A 12,886-nucleotide genomic window follows, 5' to 3' on the forward strand; every position below is an offset into this window, starting at 1 on the left:
ATACATGGAAAGAACATTCCCTAACCATATCAATTAGGTTGGATTTGATCGTATTTATTGTTCTATAGGATATATTAGTAAAATTAAGAAACAAAAGAAATAGAAATGGGAAATACAAAAAGAGAAAAAGAGAGGAGCTGCAGAAAACAGGGAAAATGGTGGGAAAGAAGAGACAAAAGAGAAAGGCTTTAAATCCACGCTTACTCCAACTTCCAAACATATACCTACTTCTCCACTCTTTTCCACTTTACTCTTTTATACCTATACCCATCTTATATTATATTACATGTACAAAAATATTGTTTTCAGTTAAATCTGCATTTATTCTACAGTTCAACGCGATTACTGTAGAATAATTTTAAGCCAACGACTGTTTGGAACTAATTTTTCAGTTTGATACGAGAGCAATAACAAAATTTCAAAGAAGGTTTTTTTGGGGTTAAATGTCAAACCAAAACTCGTTTTAGACAGTAAAAAATATATACGATTAAACTATAGTCTAATACATATACAAATTTTACTTTGCATATACAATTTAATTCTTAGTAAATCCAAATAAGAATCTAAATAGATGATAATGATCAAAATCTGTATAGAGATGCACATAGTAACTTCGTGAATTCTAAGTATTAGACTAAATTCTCATATACAGCATGCAGATATGTCATATGCATGCATACACATTTTTACGCATTTCAGTCCGTACGTATCGTGTATATACGGTAACGATGGTTGGATATACATGTGCATGTTTCAAAGTTATGTACACCGAAGGGACAAGCTAGGCTGTGATGCTCCTAATTCAAGCTTCCTTCTTACGAATGTCAACTTTTATTTAATTTTCTTTATTGTGGCCTGGCCGAATAATCAAAGATATAATAAATATTTAGAGGCAATTATTGATTAGTGTCCTTTAATTCTCCTTAAATTGTTTGGTTTTTGGTCGGTTGGTTCCGAGATTTTATTTTCTGTGTTAAAATGTTACTAACCAATAACGGTTGACCCTAATTATAAGTTCTCCAACAAGATGTGAACTTATTTGCTAATTATAAACGTGAACGCTAAACATAAACGGAAGATTTATTTGGTTTGAGTTTGGCGTCTGCATTTACATGTCGTAGTAATATAAATTTACATTAAAAATTAATGTTTCTATATTAAAGATGTGAATTATTTCGTTTTTTCATGCACATAAACGCATATGTATTGTGTTGAAACTAGACGAGGCTATAATGAAGACAACTGTTGTTTCTTTTTATCTGCAACAATAGTGTATATTTGACCGTTAATGTAATAAGTTCATGATAAGGTTGGGAGGATAGCTTCCCCGTGATGGAGGTCGTAGGGTTTGTATGATTGTGTACAGTCTTTTCATTTCACCTAGCTAACCCTATTGACGCATTGTGCAAGTGTAAGACAGTTCATACTTCGTACTACTCTTCAATTATATATATTTACACCACATTATCAACCAAAATATATGTATTTCAATCCAACTGTATACTAGACTTTTCGAAACTAATATAAGATTAATGTTGAATTATGTTTTCTTCACAAAATTCTAGCATTAGTACATTTGAGGTGAAAAAACACAAAATTCATCCTAATGAACACATAAAGAAAATAAAATTTTAAAACTCTTCTTCGTCACCGAATATTTACAAATAAAATGATATGTGTGTGTGTGAACCTAATTTAAAGCCTATGCCAATGAGCACATATAGGCTTTTGCTCTCTTTTTTTTTTTTTTTTTTTTTAATTATCACAATAGCATAAAATATGCAAAACGGAAGTACCTTTACAATCATTTGTATTCGAATTTAAATAAAAATGATAAAACACCACCAATAGTAAGCAAAAGATAATTAGTGTTGAAACTAATCATCCGTAAGCATATAGAGCACTTCGATGAAAATTAGAGTATTAAATAAAATTAAAATAAACCCTCAAAACTATCTGAAGAGACACATAGAGTGGCTCCTTGGCATATGATTAAGCTCCCTTAATTTATCTTCTCGTATATATATAGGCATTACACATCTTACTTATTACATTCACACACACCCACATTTTACATTCAACTCTTATACAATATGCCCATGTTAATGGCGACACGTATCGATATAATCCAAAAGCTTAATGTATATCCAAGGTTTCAAAACCATGACAAGAAGAAACTAATCACTCTCTCCAATTTGGACCGTCAGTGTCCTTTACTCATGTACTCTGTCTTCTTCTACAAGAATACCACAACTCGTGACTTTGACTCCGTCTTCTCCAACCTGAAGCTCGGGCTGGAGGAGACTATGTCTGTGTGGTATCCCGCGGCAGGGAGACTGGGTTTGGACGGAGGTGGCTGCAAGCTCAACATCCGGTGTAACGATGGTGGCGCAGTCATGGTGGAGGCGGTGGCGACAGGTGTCAAGTTGTCCGAGCTTGGTGATTTGACTCAGTACAATGAGTTTTATGAGAATTTAGTTTACAAGCCTTCCTTGGATGGTGATTTCTCTGTGATGCCTCTTGTTGTTGCTCAGGTAAATTTATTGCAAATTCTATACGTTTCCTTTCTCAAGAATTTTGAATAATTTACGTGTAAAAATGTTAGGATTTTATGTTACTACTAGATTTTAACCCGCGGTATACCGCGGAGATAATTTATTTTTTAAAGTTACTATATATAATAGTTTGCAAATTATATTTATTTATAAAATATTTTTGTTTTATAGTTTACGATTGTTATTAAGTAACGTCCTGTCAAACCCGTCCCGCCAATCCGTCCCGTAAAAAAAACTCACTGATTTTATTTATGATATGTTTATGAATCATTGTCTAAATATTTTTTAATTTTGTAGTAATTAAATGCTATCAAATATCTCTGCGGTTTGATGATTATAATCGAATTATTATAGTCATGTAGAAAAACAATATCAAAAATGATAATTTTGTAGTAATTAAATGATATTAAATATTTTGGAAGTTTTATTTTAATAACTAATCGTGTAGTTAATGTGGAGAGATTTTGGGAAGATTGTCAAATATTTAATTCAAAGATTTTCTTTCTAATTATCAAAAACAATTATTAAATGTCAGTAGCAGCCACTGTAAATAAATCTCAACTCCAAGATTTATTTTACAAAGTGGCTGCAAAAATGTATATATAGATATCTATATATCAATATTTAGTTATATACGTACTTTGACTAGATGTCTACAATTTTCATCAATACGAATGGCCAGTTAAAGTAAACCTATATAAGCACAAACATTCATTAGCAGAGTTATAATAAGGAATTTTGAGATCAAATTCAGATTAGAACGTACATTCTAAGCAAACCTTTACACACAAATATCTACGTCCACATGAATAAATATATAATACTTTTGCTGTAATTAAAGTTTTGGATGGGTTTTTAATTTATGTGTATGCTAAGCTAAAGTGATTATTACTAAAATCCACTAAATTTATATATTTAAACAAATAGATATGAAACGCCTGAGAAACGGGTAGTGATTTAGTTAATATTTGATGATATATCGACGTATAATAAATGTAGGTGACAAGATTTGCATGTGGAGGTTACTCAATTGGAATCGGTACAAGCCACTCTCTATTTGATGGAATCTCAGCTTACGAATTCATTCACGCGTGGGCCTCCAACTCTCACATTCACAACAAATCCAACAGCAAGATTACTAATAAAAAGGAAGATGTGGTCATCAAACCGGTTCATGATCGACGAAATCTACTGGTTAACCGGGATGCTGTCCGAGAAACCAATGCTGCAGCCATTTGTCATCTGTACCAGTTGATCAAACAGGCGATGATGACCTATCAGGAGCAAAACCGTAACTTAGAGTTACCAGACTCTGGTTTTGTGATCAAAACGTTCGAGCTTAATGGCGATGCGATAGAAAGCATGAAGAAGAAATCACTAGAAGGGTTCATGTGCTCCTCCTTTGAGTTTCTTGCTGCTCATTTGTGGAAGGTGAATTCAAGAAATTTATTTTACAAATTACTGTTTTCACCCAAAAATTTAGGTGTGCGTTTTAAAATTTTCAAAACATTTTTGATGATTTAAAAAAAAAACTATATTAAGAATTTTTTAAAATAGCCATTATAAGAAAGTTAGAAACATAAATATTAAGCGTATAATTTTGCAGGCAAGAACAAGGGCTTTAGGGTTGAGGAGAGACGCCATGGTGTGTTTACAATTCGCAGTGGACATAAGGAAAAGAACGGAGACACCGCTGCCAGAAGGGTTTTCCGGCAACGCATACGTGCTTGCCTCGGTGGCATCCACCGCCAGAGAATTACTTGAAGAGCTAACACTCGAGTCAATAGTCAACAAGATCAGAGAAGCCAAGAAATCAATTGACCAAGGTTACATAAACTCTTACATGGAAGCACTCGGAGGTAGTAATGACGGAAATCTCCCTCCTCTCAAAGAGCTAACCCTAATCTCCGACTGGACAAAAATGCCATTTCACAATGTTGGCTTTGGCAACGGCGGCGAGCCAGCGGATTACATGGCCCCACTGTGTCCACCGGTGCCACAAGTTGCTTATTTCATGAAGAACCCTAAAGATGCCAAAGGTGTTCTTGTGAGGATTGGCTTGGACCCACGAGATGTTAATGGCTTTTCAAATCATTTCCTTGATTGCTAATATATTAGCTGGTGATAATTAATTAATTAGTAGAATCTTTGTGGTAGTATACAGTATGATAATGGCTCCTCTATATGCATGCGTGTGCGCTAAAGACACTTTATTGTAATTGGGTTATGATGATGTATAATTTAATGACATCTCTCTGCTTTGTATTTGTTGTCGTTATCACTTTTATACTCATTTCGTGATAGGCTTTATTTTCTTCCAGAATTTCTGGATAAATAATTATAAAGTTATGTTTCTTTGTAGACTTTTTTCTTAAGGTCGCCAATGTTGGGTGGTTGACACCTAAGCCAGGTTATTGGGCATATGGGGCCGATTTAGGCTGGTAGTACAAATCATTGTACTACTTTGATTCTAACGTTATTTTGCACTTAGACACGAAGACTTTGACTTCCTCTTCAAAACACCTTTACATTTGTAGCAAAGAGGGTACTTTTTGAATTTTATTTATGGATTTGGATCTTCCTAAGTTGCTCAAACCAGTGGGGGAGCGGTAAACAATAGCTTACACTTTCATTACAGAGAAGAGAGAAGAGACAGAACCAAAAGATAATAATAATTGATTGTGTCTGAATAAAACAGGTTTCTCAAGCTGACAAAGAAAAGGGAAAATGGAGTTTCTCGTATGCATGTTCCGAGTGAGCTAAACCATCCAAATCCCAATCACCTTCCGAGAAATCAGATTGGCTCTGTTCCTGTTACAGTCAAAGTAACAAATCTTCAGAAATCTCCAAAAGAATAAGGTGCAAAAAGTAAATGGTTTTTATTGTATACAATACCTGTGTCATTAAGGAATTGACTATATCATCTAAGGAACCAGCATCAGAAGCCATCAAACCACTCTGAAGCTTCTGTTGTCCCATGAGTAAACCTTCGTTTGGATTGCTACTTCTAAACAGTTGAGCTTCTGTCACTGGACCTGAGTTGTTTGCAGGCTGCTGATTCATCTGTAATGGATAAAAGAAGTCTGTTTGTGCAGCATTTGTGGATCCAAAACCCGTGTTTCTGCAGAGAGATGCCGGATTTGTATCCAGGTTTGGGTTTACTAGCGGACTAGCTGAGTCGCAGAACGCATTCCATTCCAAGGTGTCAGGTTTTGAATGAACATCACTCTGTGGAATGTTGGTTGACAATGCAGCGTTTGACCAATGTTCTAGACGCTTGCTGATCTCGAAATGAGGAGAAAAACCCGGGTTTGAGGGTAAAGATGATGACTGCGGGTTACCCTCGAGAAGTAACAGATTACTGGGAGCTACCATTGGAGAGTTTTGTTGTGAAGTAAAGCTTGGAAAAGCCCTGTTGATGTTGTTGTTGATCTGAAGCTCTTCTAGCGGCAAACCCTGAAGTATGTTTCCTCCATCATTATGGTTACGAGGAAACGATGATGAGACTGGTTGGAACATTCCTGCTCCAAGGGAATTCAGACGACCAAGATTCCTATTTGAAGAGTAATGCCTCATCATTGTGGTTCCACCATGGAACTGACCGGATCCAACAGGTATTCCGCGGTGGTGGTGGTAGAAGCCACCAAGTCCTTTCTGAGAATTCATTTGCATAAAATGTGAGTCAATAGCCGCCCTGTTAGCTTGTTGAATGGCGTCATCAGACACCTTCTTCAGAGCAACGCGGAATTTCTGCAACCAAAAGACATTACAAATGTGTTTAATGGAATCATACATATATCAACACTAACAGATCAAATCTGAAGAATCATAGTCTAACTCTCACCTGAAGGTGGCTTGCAACATTCTCTCTAGTGAGTTTGTCAACATTCATCAGATCTAGAATCTTTTTTGGAACAGCTCCTGCATCATCAATACTTATAAATCAGAACATGATTCACAGCTAAATGAAAACTAGAGGTAGAGAGATCAAGAAACATTACTCTCAACGCCTAAATGATCAACAGCTGCTAGGAATTTATTGTGCAGCTCATGCGTCCAAAGAACACGAGGCTTCTTCTGCGCCGTTGGATCATCATTATCATTCCCTCTTTCTTCCTCTTCCTCCTCTTCATACTGTTCTTTACGTTTTCTGTTTGCTTTATCACAGTTTCCTGAACCATTACTCACATTGCTCTTATTCTTCTTAAGTTTGCTCTTTCTCACAACATGTTGCCATATGTTCTTAAGCTCCTCAATTCGAACCGGTTTAAGCAGATAATCACAGGCACCGTGCTTGACTCCTTTCATCACATACTTTGGATCGCTATGCGCAGATAACACTGCAAGAATTCAATCATCATGTTAAAGATTCAAACAGTCAAATCTGTCTAACGATCAAAACTTTCTCTAGGAACTATGAACTAGAACAAGGAGAGCTGCATACTTATGACAGGTAAGTCCATTTCAAGACCAACAAGCTCAAGCAGCTTGAAACCATCCATGTCTGGCATGTCGACATCGCTAATAACAAGATCAAACTTATTCTTGTTCTCCCTCAACAACTCCAATGCGGTCTGTGCCTGATTCGTTGTTGTAACTGCACATTACAATAATAATAATCACCCACAAAGTTTCAGTTTTGACTCATTCAAAAGTAGTAAAGCAAGAACCAATGGCTCTGTGACACATGGGGAGCAATCAAATATGTAATAATTCCCCAAAGTCTCAATTTTTACAGAACAAGAGACTGTTTCAAATCGAACGAACAAGAACCAATGACCTTTGAAACACAAGTGAAGCAACAAAATCTGAAGCATGGATTTTTAAAAGTAAAAAAATATGCAGAGAGTGAATCTAGCTAATATAGTCTTAATTGATTCTTCAAGCTCGTCTTCAAAAATATAAAAATCTAGAGAGGAATCGATTTATGGTGTTATGACAAGAAACGAATCTGATGTTAAATTTTGTAGCTTAACCAAATCCAAAATCTAGAAAACATCAAGAAATTTGGTATTAAAAAAAAACAAAGAGAGAGAGAGAGAAGGAACCAAACCGTGATATTGGCAGCGCTGAAGCAAAGTCTGGAGAATACGGAGACAAGTCTGGTCATCGTCAACAGCAAGAACTCTCATCCCAACCGGAAACTGGTCCAAGACTTCAATTTCTTGCTCCATAGTCATCGCCGTCAAAGATTATGAATTGAAGTAGAAGAACAAACAAAGTTCGGATTATTATTATTAGTAGAGAAAGAGACAAAAAGTTGTATGGCAGAGTAAAATTTTCTTCTTTGGCAAAAGAGAATCTAAGACTACATATGGTTTCTGAAAACTCTGTAATGATCTTCAAGACTGGCGAATTAACTCATTTATGGAATTCTCTTTTCAAATTTTAATCATTTCTGGTAAATTTTCTTTTTGACATAAGAAAAAAACAAAAAACATTTTCAGAGGAGAATCTCTGAGAAAATTCAGTGGAACCGATCGGTCATTTGAGCGTGATAATCACGCGCCACCTTTTTTAAATTAGTTTGGTTTCTTTTGACTGTGGGAATAATATTTTTTAGTTTAGTGATAATTAATTGAAAAGGAAAGAGGATCATAATATTTTTTTTTTTAAATGGATAAAAATGTGAAAGTGTTTATGTAAATGATTCTGCAGATCATGTAATTAATTTAGAGATATGTTTGTGATATTGTACCAAGTATTCAAGGCAGGAAAGAAGAATTTGAGTTATTACCATAACTTCAAAAAGAATTGAATACTTTCCTTAATCTGTGTCTTAAGGAATGGACAACTAAGTTGAGTATCTCATAAAACGGATTTACCATAAGAATTAGTGCAAATTATGGTATTATGATTTTAAAATATGTAAAAGAAAGAAAAAAAAAGACAGGCTTTAGTGAGAGCATGCATGGTGAAAGTTGGGAAGTGCGAGACACGCGTGACCGTGGTTCATGGCTTTTTCGCTTATCTCGTACAGGTTCTGAAAGATTTAGCAAAATTAAGTATCCCATAGTAACGACCAATAATGGCTAATGCCGATATTATTCAAACCTAAGACAAGACTATTTTTAACGTCAGAGAAAGACTTTTAAAATTGATGAAAAAAAAAAAAAAAAAAGACTTTTAAAATTTACACCATTACTTGGATAATTTTACACTCTTACCATATGAAATTAATTTTAGGAATATGTATAATCAAGAAACACATGTTACAATGGTTCACAATGTTTATAAAACTTTCAAGTCAACAAATTAAACTCATAGCACGATATTTATCACCGACCAAATGTATCGTACGCTCGAATTAAACTTTGAAGTCAACAAAGAAAACTGCTGTCACAAGTCTATTGTTACATGATATTAGTCATTGAATTTAGTTGTTAACTACAAATTATATATTATTTATTTATTTGATTGTCCGTTTAAATTTAGCAAAATACATTTATATAACTATGACAAGACAAAAAAAAGCCATAAAACAAAAGGCAAGAATTTCTTGAAGTTGGGTTCCATCCGCATCTTCAGCCTACAAGCTTGGTGGGTGCAAAATAAGATCCCAATGATTTTATTATAGTTTATGAATTAATTTTGTATGATTTCTTGGATTAACCACACAGCGTGTTCATTTCCGTGCCTCTCCTTTTCTTATAGAAAATAGCGTACTTCGGATCAATAATATGTTTTGGCTAGCTTATTAACATAAAAAAATAAAACATTATTACAATTATGCATCGTTTTTATTAATGTAAAATAGGTTATCAGTTAGTTTTGTTTTCCAAATTAGAATCATAAGGTTTAATAAAAGTATCACCAGCATAAGATTTACTAAAAAAAATGCAAGATCTAGAAAGAGATCCTAAATGACTTTTTGAATCTAGCCTAAGAACCTTCTACAAATCTACGATAATTTATTTAGTATATGAAGAAAATTAGAGAAAAGTTGTATTCTCATTGTCTTGTGACAAAGCCTTGATAAACCTAGAATAAAAGAATACAGAACTAGATTTTACGATTTTAAAAGAACATCAACATATGTTCGATGCAATGCATTGGAAAATAAAGGACAACTTTCTAATACAAATCATTATCATTAGCTCTTCCAATTTTATTTTATTTTGTGTGTGTGTATGTTAAATAGTTGCAGATGACATTAGAGAGATTAAAGAAATCAGTTTTCTAGAAGATCCATGTAAACATCAAATCTGTAAAGATTCTACTTCTTAATAAGTTATTGGAAGTCACTTGTCATTAGCTAATACCTACTGTCATTGGCTTATGGTCTCATATAGGATACACACATGTATATTAGTATATAGTATATATCTATTCACATTTAAATATGAGAAATTAACAGCAACACTTTGGTGTAATGTTTAATTTTAAGAAAAATAATTAAAGAGAAAGATGCTGATAAAAATAATAATAAAAAGAAAGAAAATAAGTAATAATAAAATGGAGGAGGAAAATCAAGATTAGCCAAAAATTGAGGTAATCTTGTCTCCCACAAGGGCTAACCACACCGGTCATAAAATATGCTTCTTGTTCGGTTGCTTCCTAATCACTTCCTACTCTATTACTCTTACTAGATTTTCCACATCTAAATAAAACTATGACATTTAAATGTCAACTCTAGAACGCCAGATAATAGCAGTTACTATTCCATATGGAGTAGTATATAGCAGTACTAATAAGTAATAACAATCATTTTCTTTTTCTTTCTTATTATTAAGTAATTATTAACTAACAGCTAGCTTTTCACGATGGATGATGATGTATATGATTAGTTCATCATGGCTCGTTTTAATTGATCGAACATTTTTTAATTGATGTATATGAAAGACTTTAATCTATTTTTCTTTCTTTGGCTCACACCAAAAGGGGTTAATTTTTTAATTAATAACCACACTAAAAGACACAGTTATTAAACATCCCGGTGGAGGGTTGGGCCCAAGTTCTATTGTTTATTACTCATCTAAGGCCCAATTGTACATTTTGTTTCAGATAAAAGTAACTAAAGCCAATATTACTACTTTTTTTTTTTGTCAATAAGCCAATATTACTACTTTTAACTGATAAAACAGTTTAATTAGAAGATGTGTAAACATCGAAATATTTCGTGTTTATTGTGAGATGAATGAATTTAGCTTTCTCAACCATTGAATGAGCTCAATCCTATCCTTATTCATCATATATTCATGCAAGAAAAAACAAAGCTCTGCGTCGATTCCTCTTACTCGTAAAAACTCCCGAATCGCTGTCTGAAAATCATACTTCAAATTCCTGCAAAGAAACAAAGATCACAAGGTTCAGTAGCTGAATTCAACTAGGCAATTTCCTTGACTGTATCAACAAATTCAAGACCAGTTAAATGCTACACTCTACATTTAAAGTGATTCAAGAAAGCAGAGAGATTAGTAGTAAGTACCCAAAATTAGGTCCCATGTAAGGCTGACCAGTGATTTTGTTGCGTCTAAGCTTGTAAAGCTTTCGAATTTCAATACGGTTAGGCCAGACGGAGCAAAGGAACTCGATCTCTTCACTTCCATCAACCTTGGAAATGTCAACAAGCAAGCTAATATGAAGACGGACATCGTGCCCTGAAGCATCTAAACCGGCTCTTGGAACATTCATAAACCCATCAAACATAGTTGCTTCCATTTTGATATCCTCATCTTCTCCAAACTTCCCTTTCATCACAATGCATTGCTCACCGGGACAATCCTCCACAGAGAACGATTTGAATTCAGTCGCTGGCTGCATTATAGTTTTAAGTGAAACAAAAACAAATCATCAGTATCTCTTCTCTTCCGATTTACTTGGATCTTGAACAAATAAAGTCTACTTCTTGATAAACAAATTGATTCAAATACAGTGATACTTGTCTCCCTCATCTATCTACTTCAACAGAACAACTGAATTACACAAATCCGAAATCTAGGACTAGCATAAACATTGATTCCAGCTGTCTAGATAGTGATTATAAACGAAATAGATGATACCTGATGCGGAGGAGCATAATCGGATTGATACTCGATCTCGTTTCTTATGATTCGAAGAATGTTGGACCGGAAGGGTGATTTAGCTGGCGATGTGGTGACGTCTCGTGATTGGTGATTTGGCAAGAGAGATTTGCATCGAACCCAAGAAATTAGGGTTCTTGAGGAATGAGAAGGAGAAATGCGTGATTTTTGAAGAGTACGGAGCAGAAGAGCCATCGATGTTCGTCGCCGACGTTTAGGGCTCTTCCGAGGTTTTCTCTGATTGGAAATTGAACTGAATCGAAATAGCAGAGCTCTTTGTGGGCTTTTTGGATGTCCAATAGTCCAATACAAATATTAATGGGCTTCCATGAATAAAACATTGTTTCTGAGTTTTTAAAGCCCAATTTTGCGTTTGTGTAAAAAGACAAATAGCCAATGAAAGTTGTTTAAGACCATGCATGAATCATGAATGTTGTCCATTTATTTCAACAAGAAACTATATTTTGAACATTAAAACAGTGGTGTTTAGATAGTAGTTGTCTCGGATGGGCTAGACAAGTTGTTTCGGCCGGGGTAAGGGTTAATCACTTCTTGAATTGGTTTGGTTTGGTTTGGTTCATGCATACAATACAACTAAGTTTCTTCTGATAAATAATAATTATTATTTCTGATCATTTTGATTAATAATGTTTTTTTATATACCGCATGAATGGTTTACTCCAAGCACGCAGGATTCCGAATCCAATCCGGCTTAGTTGTGTGTTATGTATTCATTGTACAATAGTACATGCAAGTTTTTAAGATTATTTATACAAGTTAGTCACCACCAGGCGAAGTCCAAGGCAGGTCCGACCAATGCAAAGATCGAATAAATTCATCAATCAATATATAATTGAGTTAAAGATTTCTTAATTACGTTGACTTAACTCTAAAAGTCTAATATTGGTGACGTTGGTCACGCTATGCACTTCACTAGTGAAACAGCAAATAAGGCATTAACTAATCACTCGAATTTCATTGCGTGTAATCAACAGACGTATAATGATAGAAAAAAGCAGCTTATGCATGGATCTTGCAAGATGTGAGAAAAACAATATTAACTAATAATTACAGAGTATTAATCGAAAAACAAATTATTAAATTTTGTTTCTTAAAAAAGGTTTATTATTAATGCTCTTGATTCAATGCATAAATCCTTGCTCGAGCCATTAATTTTTTTAAAAAATGGTTTTTTTAATTACTGCTCTTTTTGTTCATTGTCAATATCCTTACTCGTGCATGCATTAATAAAAATTAAAATTGGGGCCCTATAGTTTTGATCATCAATCGGTAGGTGTATGTCTCATG

At 34.3% G+C, this 12,886-nt stretch overlaps 3 protein-coding genes across 3 annotated transcripts; 1 reads left to right on the forward strand and 2 right to left on the reverse strand.

Moving 5' to 3' along the window:
• Positions 1-1,939: 1,939 nt before the first annotated feature.
• BAT1 (HXXXD-type acyl-transferase family protein) lies at positions 1,940-4,975 on the forward strand. Its single transcript, NM_119342.3, has 3 exons — positions 1,940-2,534; positions 3,555-3,986; positions 4,162-4,975. The coding sequence occupies exons 1-3, from the start codon at positions 2,094-2,096 to the stop codon at positions 4,663-4,665; spliced, it is 1,377 nt and encodes a 458-aa protein (NP_194919.1). The 5' UTR covers positions 1,940-2,093; the 3' UTR covers positions 4,666-4,975.
• A 46-nt stretch (positions 4,976-5,021) lies between these two features.
• Positions 5,022-8,011, reverse strand: RR10 (response regulator 10). Its single transcript, NM_119343.4, has 6 exons — positions 7,609-8,011; positions 7,000-7,152; positions 6,557-6,895; positions 6,400-6,476; positions 5,451-6,305; positions 5,022-5,366 (listed from the first exon to the last, which is right to left on the reverse strand). The coding sequence occupies exons 1-6, from the start codon at positions 7,733-7,735 to the stop codon at positions 5,259-5,261; spliced, it is 1,659 nt and encodes a 552-aa protein (NP_194920.1). The 5' UTR covers positions 7,736-8,011; the 3' UTR covers positions 5,022-5,258.
• Positions 8,012-10,475: 2,464 nt separating this feature from the next.
• Positions 10,476-11,888, reverse strand: AT4G31930 (Mitochondrial glycoprotein family protein). The gene is made up of 3 exons (NM_119344.3): positions 11,558-11,888; positions 10,984-11,312; positions 10,476-10,838 (listed from the first exon to the last, which is right to left on the reverse strand). The coding sequence occupies exons 1-3, from the start codon at positions 11,771-11,773 to the stop codon at positions 10,679-10,681; spliced, it is 705 nt and encodes a 234-aa protein (NP_567885.1). The 5' UTR covers positions 11,774-11,888; the 3' UTR covers positions 10,476-10,678.
• Positions 11,889-12,886: the final 998 nt, after the last annotated feature.

This window comes from Arabidopsis thaliana, chromosome 4 (assembly GCF_000001735.4).
Source record: "Arabidopsis thaliana chromosome 4, partial sequence".
Classification (NCBI taxonomy): domain Eukaryota; kingdom Viridiplantae; phylum Streptophyta; class Magnoliopsida; order Brassicales; family Brassicaceae; genus Arabidopsis; species Arabidopsis thaliana.